Genomic DNA, 19,411 nt, shown 5'->3' with positions numbered 1-19,411 from the left:
AGGTGGATTCCAACATGTGCAGAACTGTTCATTGAACAGAAGCAAAACTGGCTGCATCTTGCTCCCCAGAATGACTTTGATTCTTCTCAACTGATAGAAGAATATTTTGCTTCGGTAGCCGTCCTCATGTCTTTACAGCTACGGGAGATGGTCATTAATTCATTAGCGGATCTCCTTTCCTTCTTTAGGATACATAAGGTATGCAGGGTTGACCGTGTCACCTGGACTTTCAGTGCTTTGTAGACATTCATACAGCTTGATCTTATATTATGCATTTATTGTAGTTGTACAGTCATACCTTGGAAGTCGAACAGAATCCATTCCGGAAGTCCGTTTGACTTCCAAAACATTCGGAAACCAAAGCACGGCTTCTGATTGGCTGTAGGAAGCTCCTGCAGCCAATTGGAAGCTGGGGAAACTGTGCCAGAATTTCAGCTTCCGGAAATCATTCAAAAAGCGGAACATTCACTGCCGGGGTTCAATTGTTCGGGAGCTGATTTGTTCGCGAGTCAAGGCGTTTGAGATCCAAGGTACGACTGTATTGCATTATAAGATTTTAAAATAAACTGACAACTCATAAACATCAAATTGCTGTACAGTAAAATAGCTGGAATATCATACAACTAAAAAACCATAAAATAGAGAAGAAGTGACCAACACTGAATCAAATTAATTCTCTAAAAATACTTGGTGAAAACAAAAGCATTTTCAGCAGGTGATGAAATAACAGAATGATTAAAAAAGAGCAAATGCTGCTATTCCATCAGATGGTAGTCAAGGTGTCATAACGAAGTATCAACTGGAAACATAGATGACAGACAAAAAGTATAGAAGACCTCAAGTAAAAGTCCATCCCCAGAAATCCCTCACCTCCAGTCAAATGAAACCCTGATTAAAAACAACAAATTACATTTAAAACCCTAATTAAATGTACGTTTGGGAGAGGGGATAGGGAAGAAGATAATACACCTCCTTCTCCCCCAGCCAGCCACACAGCAGAGAGCAGTACTGAACCCTCCACACACTAGCTGGTGAGCTGAGAGTTTAGTTCTGCTCAATTGGGCTGTGTGCATGTTCCCCTGTTTGGAACAGGTTGGTTAAACCAAATTTCAGTACAGGGCTGTTTGAAAGCCCTCTTGCAAAGAGCCTCAGGTTGCTCTCAGTAGAGGCTTCCTGCCTTTCCTTCTAACCTTGCCTCCCCACCCCCATCACCTATATTGACAGCCCTGGATTGGCTGGTCTGGTTCTGTTTGGATTGACCCAATTTGCTTCAAGTTTTAGGCTTCGCCAGACTCCATTGGACAGCCCTAGTATTTTCGTTCTATTGCTGTTGGATGAATAATAATATACAATCCTGCCAAATTTGGTTAACTTTCGTCTAGTTTGGAAAGGTTCAATCCATCATCTTGATTCAGAATGGCATCTGATGGTATCCAAATATATCCTTCTCTGGAAGGATGGGTTTTCATATTGGGTGATAATATCTTCAGAGGTGTCTGCATGCATAGGGAACAGATGGACAGGCAGGCAGGCAGGCAGGCAGGCAGACAGACAGACAGACAGACAGAAAGACAGACAGACAACTTTCCAAATATATAGCAGAAGAAGAGTCTCTAGATGTAACATGCTTTCATTCTCTGTCTTGAGGGTGGAAATGACTTTGGAGAAACGTATCATGAAATGCAATTCTTCATACCACAAATGTTGGTCATCAAACTGGAAGTGCAGGAGCCTGATATTATATTTGAGCCAGATGTGGAAGCTTGTTGGGATTTACTGTATCACTGCTTCATGGAAGTTCTGAAAAATTCTGAGGGTCTTCCAAAGGTATGTAAAAGTAAAATTAAGATCAAAATCATGTCCATGTTTGCTCAGAAGTAAGCTATATTATGTTCAGTAGGACTTTCTCCCAGGTAAAGGTATGGTACATAGGATTACAGACTTCAGCTGCAATCTCATGCAAATCCTAATTGAAAACAGTGGCGTAGGTGCATGTAATGCTAAGCCATGCTTTAATTTGACCATTTGAATTTGGCCCAGCACCTTAGCCATGGTTTTTTTATTCATGAACAAACCACGCTCATAAGCCATGGTTGGTTAATGTTTACTATAGCTCAGTACTATAGTTTACTACAGCTAAGCATTATGTGTGAACCACAGGCTTTTGGGAACTGACTGCTATTAATGAAAGGCCGGGTGCTGTGCTGCTTTTATTGTAATTATTTGTATGTTTTAAACAGTTTTTATATATGTATACTGTTTTAATTTTACCAATGTTTGTTTTTAAATGATGGTTTTTTCTATGTTTTTAGCAATTCTTGTTTTTACCTGTAAGTCACCTTGAGTCCCATCAGAGAAAACGGCGGGGTATAACTAAATATATAACAACAACAACAACAACAACAACAACAACAACAACAACAACAACAACAACAACAACTGTATCTTAGTTTCTAGAATGCTTTCATATGATTGTGCTATTGTTTAATCATTTACAATAGCGTATCAAATGAATTCTAGGATATTATAGGAGCCAAAAATCTATAGTGTAATTCCCCAAATTTTAGGCAGGGTAAAATAGCTCACTTTTAAAAACCAACAGCAATAGCAACCTGTAAGTCAAGAAACAAACATTTTCTCTATGATGCATTCATACAGTGTTTATCCCTTTCTGCTCACTATGGTTCCTGCTTCCTCTTTCTAGGTACAAGTTAAACTATTCCCAGAATTAAAAGGGGATGACCTAATTCTTCGTACTGTCCAAGCAGATGAATCATTGGTTTCAGAATATGTGAACAAAACTGCTGAGATATTTAATCACAATCTTGTTGGTCCGCGAAAGTAAGCATATGCTGGTAGTTTTCTCAATCAAATAGTTGAAAACCTGCTCCTTGATTTTGGGAACCCAAATCTGGCCTAAATATCTTAAGAAGCATCCAAATGCATATTGAGCAGGGAAAACCCTGAACAACTTTCCAAAATGTATAGTAGATTTCTCAGACATTATGTTCTTTCATTTTTTGTCTCAACAATGGAAATGACTTGGGAGAAAATTATCATGAAATATAGTTATTCATACTGCAAATACTGGTCTGAAGGCACAGGAGGTCATCATTTTGCTGAAGCAAATCAGATCTGGGTCTGGTCAGTGCCTGAATGTGTGACTGCCTGGGAACCACATTTATGCCACTTTGAATTCCATGATGGCATAAAAGTACATTAAAAAACATATATTCATTACCATTGATCCTGTTCTGGAGAATTTATGTTTCTTTTATCTTTCCCCCCCTTGTGTTTAAGATACTTAAGGGTGTACGAGAAGTACAGCGATCTCTTGAATAACAATGCAGAAAATGACGTGACTGAGTTTTTAAGCAAAAGACATGATCTGGATGATTTTGTGGAGGTAATGACTTATAGCATAACTAAAAGCTAAATTACAAATGTAAGCCAGTGCAATTTCTTTATCCTGAAGAGCTTTTCATTTGAAGGGCATGACTCTGCAAGGGGGTCAACCTGCACTTCTGGATCAGCACTTTCAAGCAAGATCAGGAGTGCAGAAAGCCAGGCCTGTGGGGAAAGGCACAACCTTGCTTATGGCTTTTGAGCACAAGCAACACCATTGCGTTTCTTTGCAATGGACTGAATGAGTGTATTAAAGGACCTGAGAAAGGTATCTACGAGATGCATAGATAGTGCAATAGACACTTAATGCCCTTGTGTTGGAGAGGGTGTCCCATTATAGAGACAAATCAACACATGCAGTGGGAGTGTCCTACACAAACACTATGCAATAAAATGAAAGATCAAATTTCCCCTCATTTCTCTCCCCCCTCTCTCTCCTCTCTCCTTTTCCCCAACCACATAATGCATATGATAACAGTGTCTCATACTGAATGTAAATGAATTGTGAAAAAGACACTATAAATTGAAAGTGAAGACACCGTATGTACTTTACTTTGTTTGTTTGTTACACAAGAAAGTCATTAATAAAAACTAATTGAAAGAATGAAAGAAAGAAAGAAAGAAAGAAAGAAAGAAAGAAAAAGAAAGAAAGAAACGCCTTTGTAGACTGCTCTTTTCTCTTTTTCAACATGTCCAAAATAGCCTAAGATAATGTGATTGTTGTTACTGTTGTTGTCACCACCATATAACCATGGCAATATCATCCATGTGTAGAAGATTGATGGTTTGACGAAACTGAAAAAAGAAATTGCGTCTCTGCACGTCACAGTCCCTCTGGCCTTGTTCTGCCTCGACGCATTAAAGCTGAATGAGGATCTTTGCTGTCGGACTCAGAAGCTGAAAGACAGGCTGATTGAGTTCCAAGTGGAAGAAAACAGGGAGGTAAACCAGAGGTATGTGCAAATAAATGGGACATGACCATGATGGGAGGGGGGGGATCTATTCATTTTAGTTTCTCTCTCCCCCACCCCTTTTAAGTTCAGTTCTTCACATTGCCACAACAGATTGTGGATCCTTTTTATATTATTAAAGAAGTCCTTATGATAATGAACCAGCATTTTAGTACAGATTTCTCTTAATATACAGATTTTAATGCAACTCTCTCTCTCTTTCTCTCTCCCTCTTCTGCAAGAAATTCTGGCTGATGTAACGCAGTTTTGTATGTCACTTTGCCTAACACATTTGTTTGTTTATGCAAATATTTATATACCACTATATCGTAAAAAATCATTCGTTGTGATAGATGTTTAACATGTCCCTCTTCTGCTTCCATCTGTAGCATTTGCAACCAGTACAGCATAATTGCAGACAAAGTCAGTGATGTCCCTATGACCACTGAGGAGTTGGTTGACACCACGGCCTATTTGAAAAAATCCAGTGACGTCACTGTCTTTAAGTTGCGTCGTGAAATCAGGGAAGCTATCTACAGACTGGAATTCCTGATGGACTACGCTGATCTTCCTTGTACGTTTTTGAAAAGAAAAATACAACAAAGGAAGAATCCAAGCTAAGGGCTGGTCTTAGGACTGTCACCCAGCTAAACAAATCTTAGTTGATTAATTGCATGAGCTTTAATTGATTCATTTGTTAAATTTGCTCATGAGTGAAAGCAATAATTCTGAAGCAATGTTTTTAAAATAATCCTTTATTTGTTTTTAAGTGATACATACACCTATGAACACGAGAAAGGAGGATGCCTATTCTAATAGGGTGCTTTCAATCTGCCATTTTAATGAGAGCCAGTGTGGTGTAACGTAGAGGGCTGGTCTAGGACCTGGAAGACCAAAGTTCAATTTTCCACTTCTGCCAGGAAGTTTACTGGGTGACCTTGGGCCAGTACCTCACAATGCTCTTGTTGGGATTGATTGAGGAGAGAATCATATACGCCACCTCAAGCTCCTTAAAGAGGAAGGTGGGATAGAAATACAATAAATAAACAACAAATACTTGCATTAAAAACCAGAGCTTGGTCAAAGATTTTGTTAGCCTTCAACTTAGTTTATTTGAGTTAGCTTTTTGGTGCAGCAGCATCACAAAATGACATACGAAGGAGTGCAAGAATGGCCACAACAGAACAGATGTGCAGATTAATTTAAGGTATAACATTTTCCTAGGTGATGATATAAAGCTGAACAGTACTGTTCTGCATTGGCCGGATGAGATTGAGGTCATCTTTGAAACCGCAAGGAATCAGCTGATGAACAGACGGGATCACGTGGAGCTCTGTCTCATCAAAAGGTAAGTTACTAACTTAGGAGGAGGTGGCCTCAGAAACTGCCGCCTCCCATTTGAACCTTCCCAAGCCATTAAGATGGGCCTTGGTAGCCCTACCATTGGGGAAAGTGAGCCAAGTAGATTACTGCAATGCGTTATACATAGGGCTGCCTTTGAAGACGGTTCGGAAGCTTCAGCTGATGCCAAATTCGGCAGCCAGGTTGCTCACCCTCTGCTTTGCAGAGTTAAGTTAAAGGTCCATTGTTTATTTATTCAATCTAGGCATTTTATATCCCACTTTTCTTTAACAGACTAACAAAACCTCCAAGTGGCTTAATTATTCACTTCACTTACTGATTTTGGGGGTTTTGTTTGTTTGTTTTAATTGAGGAGCAAGCTATAAGATGAGTGAATGCTTTGCTGTCTTTGCTTACAACCAGGTGCTCTGAATTCGAGGCTATCCTAGAAAATTATAACAAAGAAGTTGAAAGCTTCCGAAAGAAGGATGTCATGACCATGGAAGAAATGAAGAACAACGTTGAAAAGTTTAATGAGTTGTCTAAGAATTTGGACGCTGCTCTTTCTGAATATGAAGTTAGTCTCTCCGTAGCTTTAAATTTACAAATGCTTACTTAGCATAATCCTAACCATACCTGCTCCATAGTAGGTCCTACTGAATTCAATGGGGCTTAATGCCAGATAAGTGAGGTTAGGATTGCAGCCTTAATTTATTTTACAGTGCCAACCTGTGCATGTTTCTGCAGAAGTGAGCTCCTCTGGTTTGCATCTAACTATTCACAGTAGACCCATTAAAATAATTGGACCTAAACTAGTCATGCCTATTGATTTCAGTGGCTCTACTATTCTGAATATGTCTGATAGTGAGTACAATTATGCAGGCTAGGGTATTGAGAATGGTTGACCAGTGGTCTTTTCTGGAACACAATTGTGTTCACAGCAACCAGCTTTGAATAGTTTTATTATTTACAGTAGTAATATTTATCATGGGGGGGGGGAAGTTTGTGGCACTTCACAAAGTGCAAGAGGGCAGTCTCTGTCCTGAGGAGCTCACACTTCAACCCAAGTGAAGCAACAGAGGGAGGGGAACTTAAGAAGAACCTGCTAGATTAGGCCAATGGTCCATCTAGTCCAGCATCTTAGTCACACAGCAGCCACCCAGATGCCTGTGGGAAAAGCCCCCCCTTGCAGGACATGAGTGCAAGAGCACTCCCCCCACCTGTGATCCCCAGTGGCTAGTATTCAGAAGCATTACTGCTGAGGAGGCAAAACATACCTATTGTGGCTAGTAGCCACTGGTAACCTTCAGCTTCACAAAATTGTCCAATCCTTTAAAATCACCCAAGTTGGTAGCCATCACTGCCTCCTGTTGGTGCGAGTCTCATAGTTTATGCACTGCATGAAGATGTGCTTTCTTTTATCTCTCTTGAATCTTCCAACATTCAGCTGCATTGGATATCCCTGAGTTCTAGTGTTCTTCTGCATGCACAGACCATGTTGTAGCAAATTTTGATAAGGAAATGATGTGGGGAGACTTAGATCTGAATTTCCCCCTTCTCTAAAGAAATTGTTTTAGCTCTCTTTGTAATGCTGGATTGAAAACACACATACACCAAGAGCTCTGCAGCAAATCATTAAAATAATGTGTGTGTATGTGTGTGTTACAGGCTATTAATAAGGAAGAGGAGCTACTGGAACGAGAGAAAAGCCAGTTTCCACTGCTGCAGACTATCATCACAAACAAAATACCTTTTGAACAGCTTTGGGTGACTGCTTACAACTTCCATACGAAGTCTGAGGAATGGATGAATGGTGAGGTTTTTCATGCACGAAGATAAGTTGCTTGCAACTGAGTTGTGTGTCTTAAAAAAATTATGTTTACTGATCTTTACGAGAGAAAATAAAATGTGTGCTCCCTTCCCAGAAAGCAGAAGATTTAATAATAATAATAATAATAATAATAATAATAATAATAATAATAATAATATCATCTGAAGGCACTTCTAAAATGAAATTGCCCTCACCCAGATATTCATTTGTTAGAAAGTAATCTCCCATTTTCTTTTCTCTGCAGCTATGTGTACAGCACCTGTCTTGAGGCAGAAAATCTCTGAGCCTGAGATATTCTTGCATGGGCATGTATTATTTAAGGCGGTGCTTTTGGTATTTAACTAGGAGTTATTGATTTTGGCTTTGGTTTTGTTACAGTGCCTTCAATACCTGCCAGTAAATCTTTGCAGAGAAAACTTGGGTTTTGAGATTTACAAAATGCTTGTTTGCTTTTTCACATGCAGGACCTCTCCTGCAGCTGAACGCTGAGGAAATCAGTGAAGATGTTGCCACCATGTGGCGGACAATGTACAAACTGACAAAGACCTTAGTAGATCAACCTGGACCAAAGCGTTTAGCGGAGAATGTGAAATTTAAGATCGACAAGTTCAAGCAACATCTTCCTGTCCTCTCTATTGCCTGCAATCGAGGGATGAAGGATAGGCATTGGGAACAGGTAGCGATGGGGAAGTCTGTCGATTATGGTTTCTCTCTGTTTCTCATATTCCCAGTCCTGGGTTCAGTACTGCACATTTGCACATCAGTTTGCATATGAAGTCCTTGTGAAAATTGATCAGCATTTTAGTGTGAATTTCTTATGTCACTCTCATAAGAAGTTATTCTTTTTTTAAAAAAAAAATTAAGCCCCCTTCAAATGCCCGAAATGGCATGGACATGATTGAGCGGAGGGAATGTGTCATTGTTATCATTGATGTCACGCGTATTAGCCAACTGTAGTGTAGACCTTAACAGGGGTCATGATGCATTCTACAGGACAGGGCCAATGACACGAAAGGTTCCATTTTGTGTTGATATCAAATAAGCCTCATCAAGTCAGGGGTCTATTGCTTTGGGATTTTTTATGGGAAACAATTAGCTAAGCAAATGAAATCTGTAAACCCTAGAAAAGGACGTTGTAATATACAACACACACGTTGTTGTCCTTTTCACTGCAATTATGATTTAGGTTTAGTTACAGATATGGAGCATAATGTTTCATGTAAGCATTTCGGTAATTCTTACAACAGGCCCATAAGATGGACCAGTATTGCCATGCCTGTACAAACCCCTTTTCTGTGTTTTGTCCATTTTTTTTCCAGATAAGTGAAATAGTTGGATATGAGATAAGACCTGATGAAACTACATCACTCATGAACATGTTGGAATATGGTCTATCAAAATACATTGATAAGTAAGAAAATAACACCCAGATCTTTTAATCTGGTTAATATTTGTTGCATGCATTAACAACATTAGAGTTTGATTTCTAGTTGATATTTCCTGAAACTGTTTAAAGCCTTGCAATTTTGCTCACTGCCCCAGTTATTTTTTTGTGGAATATTAGGAAACTCTTTAGAATCGAATCAGAACTTTTCAGGAAAAAATGTATGTGGGGAGACATCTTGTCTTGCTCCAGAACAATGAGGAGCTAAGTTCATGCAATTCTTGTGCCCATTATGCTCCCACATGTGTGCATCTGTGCTAAAAAAATGCACTCAAAGCCTAACAGCATGGTTCTGTTGTACGTTTACTTAGAAATGAGCCCCACTGTGTCATTAGTGAGTGTGTTTGGGATTGTAGCTTAAGAGTACAATCCTATGCATGCTTGCTTGGGAGTAAGTCCTGTTGAACTGGGCCTCATGTGTAGGGTTGCTTACTATTTGCATCTTTAAAAAACCCCCATGCACTTGAAATGCAGAAATGCATATAATGTCATGCATAGTTTGCCCATTAACCCCCTATTTCAAGCAGGAGCCAAGTGTGGGAAGGTGTAGGTCAGGCAAAGAAAGAGAAAACTTTTCCCAGCACCAGAAGCTTCCATTCTTTTTTCTTGGGAGTGAGGTAGTCAAGTTTGCTGATGATATTGGTTTTCAACCAGTGTGCCATGGCACCCTGGGGTGCCTTGAATGATGGTCAGGGGTGCAGCAGGCAACACTGGCCTCTGTCCCTCTTTCCTTCCCTCCCGCCTCCGATGGTCTCTTGGGTCTTTGCCTCCCAAAGGCTTGCATGGCTCTTTGTTGTAGGAGCCCTGGCTGCAAGCTCCCCAGGCAAATGGTGCCTCTGGGGCTGGCCAGGGAGTGCTTCCCAGGCCCCTGTGGGGCAGTGTGAGGAGGCACCTCTCTTTGGAGCAAGGGAGAGTGGAGCTCAGAGACCAGGGGCAACAGCTGCGGCTACCCAGAGGACACCAAAGGAGAGGGGAGAAGAGGAAGGCTGAGAAAACACTCCACAAGGGAGGGTGTTCGAAAAGGGGTGAGGGCCTGCCAGCTCTGCGGGCAAGTGGTGACATAACTGGGCCCCGGAGCCCCACAGGGATGCCACAGAAAGAATGTAGTTGGTCAAGAAAGCCGTGGACCCTAAAAGGTTGAAAACCTCCAATTTAAAGTGCTATTTCCCTAATTTTTTTTCTAGAGCTAAGGGTCAGGACCATGGAGAGCTCTCTGTGGTGAAAGCTTCTCCAGATAACAGCCATCTTCTCTGGACACACCTCCATTTGCTGTGGACTCACTGTAATTCCAGTGCTGGATTTTTAATCCATCTTCATACAACATGATCCAAAATACATTTGCATCCTGTGCTTTGTTATAAAACTTTGCTGTTTTGTTGTTTCTCAAACCAGCTTCACACTCTTACGATGAGAGTCTCTTAAGTCAATTAAAATCCCTCCAGACTTCAATTCCCAATCAGCCTACTTGGCCACTGGTCACTGATGGGGGGGGGTGTAGTTCAGTGACATTTAGAAGAGCAAAGGTTCCCCACCCAGGCTTTAGATAATTGCAGCTTTGACTGAGTAAATCAATATGAAACTCACATATTTGCTTTATTTCCCATTTTCATTTAGACTAGAGCCTATTGGAGCAGCAGCTAGCAAGGAGTACTCTCTAGAGAAAAACCTGGAGAAAATGAAATCGGAATGGGCAAATATCTGTTTCACTTTTGTAAAATACAGGGACACAGTGAGTACATTTTCTGCGATCGAGCAACTGTGCTTGGGACAATAGTTATTTTCTCAGTTATGTTACCTTACTGAGGATCAGTGGGTTTGTTTCTGGTTGAACGGCAGCTGTCAAGAGCTGCTGAAATCTGTTTATTGCTGCTCCAGTGGTGAACCAGTGAACTGGAGGTGGCAGCTTCCTTAGACCGCACCCACCCAAGCTGGCCACCAGGTCTTCATGGGCAAGAAGGAATCTAAAAGGGCTTCCTTTTCCAGCTAAACCTTGACTGAACCACAAGGTCTTCCTGACTACTGGCATGTACCTGTATTCTTTGGCCCTGGCACCTGGCTTGTTCTTCAGTCCTGCTTCTCGGTTTGTCCCCCAGTCCTGGCTTCCTTTTTTTGTCCCTGGTTGTCCTTCAGTCCTTCATTACTAATTAGTTCTGACCATTGGCCTGGCTCACAGCTGGCTCCTCAATCACCTGAGGCTGCTGCCCATTGCCAGTCTGACCATAGTGCCTATGGGAGCAAGATATGCCCCAAGATGGTGTTTTGGTTGGTTGGTTGGTTGGTTGGTTGGTTGGTTGGTTGGTGATAACCACTTCCATGTAGCAGCACTGAATACAGAAGGCTGCTATTTGTATGCCTATTACTGTTTGTATTGACTGGAGATTCTCTACACCAGCACCATGCATTCCTGTAATATATGGTACATGGGGAAAGAGCAGGTTACCCACATGTGATGACACAAAAATTGTAAACCTGGCAGCAAGAGTCATATGGGGAAGAATAGGATTGCGTGTATAATCATTCCATCTATTTATGATGTTCAGGCTGTGAGTGTGATTGCTTATATAGTCATAAGAACATTGGAAGAACCTGCTGGATCAGGCCAATGCTCTACCAAGGCAGTATCCTGTTCTCAAAGGGGCCAACCAGATGCCCCAATGGGAAGCCCAAAACTAGGACCTCAACAGCGTTCACTGGTGATTCCCAGCAACTGGTATTCAAACTAGGAGTAGAAAAGAGGGAGTGGAGTGCTTCAAGGTGTGTCCAGGAACAACATATTGCTACAGGCCCCACTTGTGCATAACACAGTGATAATGGGGTTTAAATAAGTTACCTCAACTAAGTGTGGCTTCTTTGCAGGACACCAGCATTCTGTCTGCAATCGACGACATCCAGCTTCTGCTGGATGATCACATTGTCAAGACCCAGACAATGTGTGGTTCTCCATTCATCAAACCGATAGAGGGTGAATGCCGGGTAAGGAGAAACAGGGTTGTCTGTGTTTCTGTGCGCCTCCATGGGGATTAGCATAAGAACATCCCCATGACGTATTTGGAGGGGGTGAGCAGCTTGCTTATTGGGAAGATGGGGCACAGGAATCTGCATTCTACACTACATCTAAAGCCAGGGTGGAGAATCTGTGGCCCTCCAAATGTTGCTGAAGTACAACTCCCATCAGCCCCAGCCAACATGGCTAGTGGTCAGGGATGATGGGAGTTCTGGCTCAGCGACATCGGATATAATAGATCACACTGGTGAACTGTATAACACACCCCTGTTCCTTCTGCAATATACCTGTATACCACTCTGTGTTTTTTAAAAATATTATCCCAAACAAGGCTAGCCATCAGATCTCTTAGCAGAAAGCACAAATCTGTAACATTCTCTGTTATGCAGTCAGCACATTTAGAAAGTCTGTTAGTTGGTTTGTCAGGCTGGGAGTAAACCCCATTGAATTAAGTAGGACTTACTTCAGAATAGACAGGGTTAAGATTGCAGCTTGAGGTACTCAGAGAAGACCCGCTGAAAATAATGAGTATAATTTTAACAGGTCTATTTTGAGTAAAACTTAGCTGACTACAACTCTGCAACTGTACTCTGGTACCTGCATTACAAAACCTGTCTGTAGCCGCTTGACATTTATGAAATCCACACAATTTTGAGTATTGTTTTTGGTGATTTTCCCTGCTGTTTAGTGTGATTTATGTGCTTGGTTGAATTTGAAGCCTCCCAATGTGACTTACTGATGAAAGGAGGAGCAAAAAATAATGGATTGTCAAAGGGCTGCTCCAACCAAGAGTCCAAAGGGCTTTTCCTATTAATATTTGATCATGGGCTGAAGCGTTACCTTTAACTCTGACAGCTTGTTAGTGCTTCCTCGCCCTTAACACAAGATCTCTCTCTTTCATTCTCCAGAATTGCTTTGTTCCTATCTTTCCAGCTGAGCTTCACCCTGTGTGTGAACAGGATAGGTAGTCTGCAAAATACAAATCTGGCACTGCAACTTATGAAAGGCTTTGACAACTTCCAAACAGTAGTTCTGGGGATTGGTTTACTGGAGAGATAAATTGGAATCTTATATCCCTATTTCAAATATAGAAAAAAAATGGGCTTATGTTTAAACTGACCACTTTAGCAAGGACACATTCTCAAATGTCATTGCTGAGGGTCAACTTTATAAACCTTTTTTTTAGGGAGGGTGGTGGTTCTTTTATAGAAAAAAAGCTATTTCCAAATGATATTTGAAAAACAAGTTTGAGAAGCACTGTTAATCAGTTTTGGGAGGGGAGGATTGTTACAACACCGCGCAATTTTGTAGGTACACTGATATAACAGGAGAGATGAAAGGAGGGAGGGGGAATGAAGCCTGTTATTTAATGTTGCCTCAAGTCTGCTGAGTGAGAATTAAAAATAGTGCCTTGAAGACCTTTACATTGATCTCTTTACAGAGGTGGGAGGAGAAGCTTGTTGTGATGCAGGAAATATTAGACAATTGGTTAAAATGCCAGGCAACGTGGCTTTATCTGGAACCCATATTCAGCTCTGAGGACATTATTGCTCAAATGCCAGAGGAGGGGAGGAAGTTTGGAATAGTGGACATGTACTGGAAGGACATCATGGTGCAAGCAGTAAGTAGACAGTTGCACTTGGGATTCTGCACACACAAAAATTGTATAGGCGGAAGGGACCCACAGTGTCATCTAGTCCAACCCCCTACAGTGTGAACATATCACATGGGGGGTGGGGTTCATGCATAGAGCATTTCACTTTCCCTGTGAAGTTTTGAGCCAGGTTGTTGCTCACCAACAGTGGTTGGGCTTTAGCAGACAAAATGGTTGGGGTTTCTTACACAGCATACCATACCTGTTTGGTACCGTAGCAGCTGTGTGATGTAGCACAGTTCTAGTGTTGCATAGAGACTGGATTCACATCCCTTGCTCATCTGCAAAGTTTACTCTCGAGTCACTTCTGCTTAGTCTAATCTGTCTCATACAGTAGTTTAAGTGAGCCTTGGCAAGGCTATCAACATGGCAGGCAGTCTTCTCCCTCCCAAGGTGAGTGTCCTGTTTTGAACTGACAGAGCCCATAAACATCCTGAGAGATATGTGGTCCAGCCAGTGGTAGCAGGAACCAGGTTCAAAGAGAACCCTCCGGTAAGATACTGGCAGGCAAACACAGGAAGTCAGTATGGGCCCAAAATGCAAGAGAATCGAGATGGTCAACTACAAATCTTGTAGAACCATGGGCAAATCGCTAGGTGTGCTAAACTTGTTCTGATTGAGTCCTAGCTGCAAATGATGTTTTGTATCAAAGATGAGGAGCCTGTGGGGGCTCAGCTTCTTTACTATTGTATGCTTTTTAAAAAAAAAATAGGTGAAAGACACCAGAGTCCTGATCGCCACTGAGCAACCAAAGATGTTGGACAGACTTCAAGAAGCAAATATGCTTTTGGAAGACATACAGAAGGGTCTGAATACTTACTTGGAAAAGAAAAGGTTATTTTTCCCAAGGTGGGCTCATTAACAAGTCTCAATTTAAAGCAAATTGATTCTCATTGAGAAATTAGATTTGTGGATACACATGGCACATTGACTACACAGGAAGCATTGAGTTCAGAGGCCTGGGACTCTTAGAAACAAGAAGCTGGACTGAGGCTATGACTATTAAATGAAGAGGCTTATTTCAGGGAGCTTTCCTTGCTCACTGTTGCAAACAGGCTGGTGTTCTCCTTCCAGAATTATTTCTTGAGTCCTGAAGTAGACTAGTCTATGCTTAGGCCAGAGCATTCTGGAACGGTGGTCTGGATGAAGGAATGGATCTGTCATAGACATTACACTGAGCAGTCAAATTAAGCAGATTTAAACAACCAGAGCCCTACTGGATCTGTCCAAAGCCCTATCTAGTCCAGCATCCTAATTTCCACAGCGGCCAACCTGATGCTTCTTGGGAAGCCTACAAGGAAGCCACAGGGATAATACTGTCTTCAGCTGTTGTTCCCCAGCAACTAGTTTTCAGAGGCATGGTCCCTCTGATCATGGACATAACATACACCCACCATGGCCAGTAGCAACTGATTGCCTTATTATCCTCCATGAATTTGAATAATTCCCCCTTTAAAACTAAGTTGTGGCCATTGCCACATCTTGTTGCAGCAAACTCCATAGTTTAGTTGTGTGTTGCATGATGGGGTACTTCCTTTCCTCTGTCACATATCTCTGACCAGTGAGCTACACTGAATGACCCTGGGTTCTAGTATTAGGGAGGGAAGAAAACTCCTCTCTACACACTTTCTATATGACATACATAATTTTTAAAGCCTTGGTCATTCCTGCCTTACTTTCCTTTTCTTCCCACTTGCACAAAACCCTCTCAAACATGGTTATATGTCCTGCTGAGTAGCGGTGCTGTGATAAATTTGGCCAGATAAAGACCTAAGGGGGCAAACAGCGGTCATAAAAATCAAGAGGAGATGCAGAAATCGTCTCTGGCTTTTGAGTTGTAGTAAGATGCTACCTACACATTTGCTAAGCTTATCGTCACACAAGAGATAAGCTTCTCTGTTCTTAAGACTTACCCCAGGCCACACACCCTCTTCCCAGCTCCAGCTCTAATTAGCCATCTTCCCACTCTCCTTGAGTTTTTTGTCTGGCTGCAAAGTATTATTGAACTCTGAGAATGCCTCTTGCTTGCCTAGATGGAAGACAGAGATGGGTCTATGAAAGTGTGTAGAAACTATCCTTTTGTACTACGGTAACATTTGCATGAGTTGTTTTGCCTCACCCACCATTGGCACATCCCCATCCCCCAAGTTGCCTAGAAGAGAATGCAGCCCTTTAGTTGAAAAAAAGCTCCAAACCTCTGACCTACCAGCTGAGATTCTTTTAACTGAAGGAGCAGACATGGGAGCTGGGACTCCCTGTATTTGGCCTAGATGCTATTCTGCTGAGCGGTGGCCCCTCCCCATTTAGGTCAGGGGTCAATGAAGTGATAACCACCAAACTGTGTGACTTCTGTGTCATGAAAATTAATGCGTGGATGTTAAAAACAACAACCCTATTTTGAACAGATTCTTCTTCCTTTCTAATGACGAGTTGCTGGAGATTTTGTCCGAAACCAAAGATCCTCTCCGAGTGCAGCCACACTTGAAAAAGTGCTTTGAGGGAATCGCAAAACTAGACTTTACGGAGAACATGGAGATTATAGGCATGATCAGCTCAGAGAAGGAAATTGTACCTTTTATCAAGACAATCTACCCAGCACAAGCCAAAGTAACCTTTGCATAGAATTTTCTTGTTTTTCTGTTTGATAGCTTGGCCGTAGCAATGTGCTTATTGGGGAATAAGCTCAATGGAAGATGCCAGTTTTTAGATGAAAAAGTGAAGAGCATTGAAAAGTAATCCTTTTGTCCACCATCAATTCTCTTTATCTTGGAGCAGGGCAAACCAGGACTAGGAATGGGAAAGAAACTCTATTCAGTTTGCATTTTAAAGTGAACCTACATAATTCATACTTTCTGAAACAATAAGCAAACTGAATCATAGCCACCCTTCTAAACTAGCATTTATCTGAATTTTGCTGTGCAGTTCTTCAACCAAGTAATGTGTACAAATATGCATATGTTAGGTAAAATGCAAATAAATGCATATATTAGTGGGTGGAAATACATTTTATTAGGGTGACTTGTTTGTGGAAATGTGTTTGTTGGGCAAAATTCCATTGAAGAATGTTCTCGTTAGTAGAAATTCTCATTAAAATGCTTAACAAATTTTAAGGACAACTTAAACAAAAACAAATTTGCCAACTGACATGAAATGTGGAGAACTGAAGACAAGGAAAATGGGAAACAGAGAGAAACCAAAATCAATTCACCCATTCCTAGGCAGAGTTGAAGCTGCCCATGCGAGTGCAGTAGGAAGCTGTATTCCAGGAGAGGCTCAGGGGAGACTCCTCACCCTTCCTGGTCATCTGCTGTGTCCCAGTGCACACCTGGTCCTTCTGTGGCTATTCCCTCCTCCCAAGTATCCCTAGTGGCAAAGCAGGCAAGGGCTGTTCCGGTGGTGCTGGACTTCTTGCTGGGACTAATGCCATCTCTGCTCCAGGGGGGTGAAAACTGGAGGTGAAAGGGGAGAGCCTGGGACCAAGGTGTCCAAGCTTGGTGTGTGGGACCTTGGGGGAGACGAGTAAGATGTATTTGGTGCTCAGTGTCTCAGGCTGATAGATTGTGATAGCAGGCTCTGGAGGTCTCTGCATAGTCCCACTCCTCTTCCTCAGATGAGGTCCCTCCAGGCTGGGCTCTGACCTGTACAACATATAATATGTCACATATATATTGCCTAGAAGCATAGATTCCTTTTCATTGAGGGCATTTCCAATTAAAATCTTATTAACAATGAATGTATGAGTTACTGCACAGAACCTGTTCTGTGCCAGCCCTTTGAAACAAACCACATATATGATTCCTCTCCAGGGTTTGGACTTTCTCATTGTGAACGTTCTCATTCAATCATGGTATGGTTTTGGGTTCATAGAGCCTTCATTTTCACATTTATCTTTTTTCCTAAGGGCATGGTTGAGAAGTGGCTGTCACAAGTAGAAAACATGATGCTGTCCAGTATCAGAAAAGTCATAGAAAGGGGCATCGAAGGATATGATCAGGTAGGTAATAAGCAATGATTTTCAATGACACAGTTGTACTTAAGGTATCTTAAGTCCCATGAACTTGATTGAACTGAAATTCTGGTTTACAAGTAGTAGTTTAAGTGGTCCATTGATAAGAAGCAGCAGTGCCATGGGGTGGGGGGCAGGTAAGTCCCACCCCATATCAGAGTTGAACTCATGGCCTTTTCCCATTAAAATGTATTCCTGGCAGCTTTCGTCATTTCAGCAGCCTAATTTGGGAGTGTGTGTCTGTCTTTTCATTCACTCTTCAGAGATTGAGAGCCAGAAACTCCCTGATCTAGTGCAAATCACCTAAAGATCTATAAGGAAACTAGCTTCTTTCCATCCTAATTTAAAGTATAGTTAGTGGAGGCTAAAAGAGAGTGCATCATAAGAAGCGATTTGCATATTAATAATAATAATAATAATAATAATAATAATAATAATAATAATAATATAATAATAATAATAATAATAATAATAATAATAATAATAATAATAATAATAATATCTTTATTGTCATTGCCCCCTCTCGGGGACAACGAAATTACTTGGCTGCTCCATCCACCCAGGTAGGGCACTCCACACAAAATCAAATCAACTATAAAAACACTAATTAAAACAATACAGTATAAAACAGCAAGGAAGATTAGATGACTTTCAAAGTCCAGGCTTCCCATTCAGGGCCGAGATCGCTCTGGGAAAGAAGCTGTTCTTAAGACGGCTTGTTCTTGTCTTCATCGTCCTGTATCTCCGTCCCGACGGCAGGAGCTCGAAGAGACAGTGACCAGGATGCGATGGATCTTTTACTATGTCCAGTGCCTTCCTATGGCACCTTGTGGCATAAATCTGCTCTAAGGTGGAGAGTGGGCAGCCAACAATGCTCTCTGCTGCCTTAACAACTCTGCACAACCCCAACCTGTCCCGGGTAGTACAGCTTCCGTGCCATATTGCATACGTATAGATTCAAATTTGGAAGTAATTACTATAAGCTGCATAGAAATACATCTCAGCACAGTGTGGTGTATTCAGCCTGCTGTCTGGGTACTAATTGTGCACGGGCAGCTTCAAGGTTCTCCCTTCTTATAGCTCTTTATCCTTAATCTAGACATCGGACTGGATACCCTGTTTTCCATAAAGTAGAGCACATGGCTACCCTCTATGGCAGTGGTTCCCAATTAGGGGTCCGGGGACCCCTGGGGGTCCGTGGAACACACCCAGGGGGTCCACGGCACCATCGTCTGCCAGGAACTCACCTATCTCTTTAATTGTATGGTGAAAGCCGCAATGATGATCCACTGATCACTCAGCCTCTGCTTGCTTGCTAGCAGGGGGAAAACTTGTGAAAGAGTTGCTGGATGGCAAGTGAGCTGGGATTGGGCAAAAAAAACCTCTGACATAGTTTCTTTGGGCTCTTGCGATTGGAGGGAGCAGAGAAAGTGAGAGCACAAATGACTTGTTGCATGGGGCGGGTTCACATGCTTATCATTAAAAAATGTAAGGGATCCCTTCCCCAATACTTTATCAAGCCCTGACCAAGCCTTCACCTATGTCTTGAAGATGCAAGTTCCCCCAATTATGCTGCAAGTTTTGTTTAGATGTACCATCACAGATTACAAGTAAGGAATAGCATGTTTGAATATTCTCTCAAATAAATAAAAAAAAAAACCTTCTGCATATAGAACACTTGCAAGTTAGGGACACAATTGCTTTCAGTTGTAGTGGAGCAATGGAGACAAGTTTTTCCAACTGTCTGGGGATAGGCAATTTGTGGTAATATCACAA

The 19,411-nt window shown here is 41.7% G+C and overlaps 1 protein-coding gene across 8 annotated transcripts in view; it reads left to right on the top strand.

Moving 5' to 3' along the window:
• Window positions 1-19,411, top strand: part of DNAH3 (dynein axonemal heavy chain 3) — an 84,409-nt gene that overhangs the window by 18,466 nt on the left and 46,532 nt on the right. For all 8 annotated transcript variants that reach the window (XM_081169312.1, XM_081169310.1, XM_081169306.1 and 5 more), the window contains exons 10-26: window positions 3-198; window positions 1,648-1,827; window positions 2,705-2,841; window positions 3,301-3,406; window positions 4,180-4,358; window positions 4,745-4,929; window positions 5,580-5,703; window positions 6,120-6,273; window positions 7,365-7,509; window positions 7,992-8,203; window positions 8,847-8,938; window positions 10,586-10,700; window positions 11,828-11,944; window positions 13,417-13,596; window positions 14,342-14,478; window positions 16,035-16,236; window positions 17,531-17,623. In XM_081169312.1, the coding sequence (XP_081025438.1) occupies window positions 3-198; window positions 1,648-1,827; window positions 2,705-2,841; window positions 3,301-3,406; window positions 4,180-4,358; window positions 4,745-4,929; window positions 5,580-5,703; window positions 6,120-6,273; window positions 7,365-7,509; window positions 7,992-8,203; window positions 8,847-8,938; window positions 10,586-10,700; window positions 11,828-11,944; window positions 13,417-13,596; window positions 14,342-14,478; window positions 16,035-16,236; window positions 17,531-17,623 (2,554 nt within the window). The remainder of the gene's footprint in view (window positions 1-2; window positions 199-1,647; window positions 1,828-2,704; window positions 2,842-3,300; window positions 3,407-4,179; window positions 4,359-4,744; window positions 4,930-5,579; window positions 5,704-6,119; window positions 6,274-7,364; window positions 7,510-7,991; window positions 8,204-8,846; window positions 8,939-10,585; window positions 10,701-11,827; window positions 11,945-13,416; window positions 13,597-14,341; window positions 14,479-16,034; window positions 16,237-17,530; window positions 17,624-19,411) is intronic.

The sequence above is a fragment of the Podarcis bocagei genome (assembly GCF_964188305.1).
Source record: "Podarcis bocagei genome assembly, chromosome: 14".
Classification (NCBI taxonomy): Eukaryota; Metazoa; Chordata; class Lepidosauria; order Squamata; family Lacertidae; genus Podarcis; species Podarcis bocagei.
Note: the sequence above shows the minus strand (reverse complement) of the source record. Positions and strands in the feature narration are given on the sequence as shown.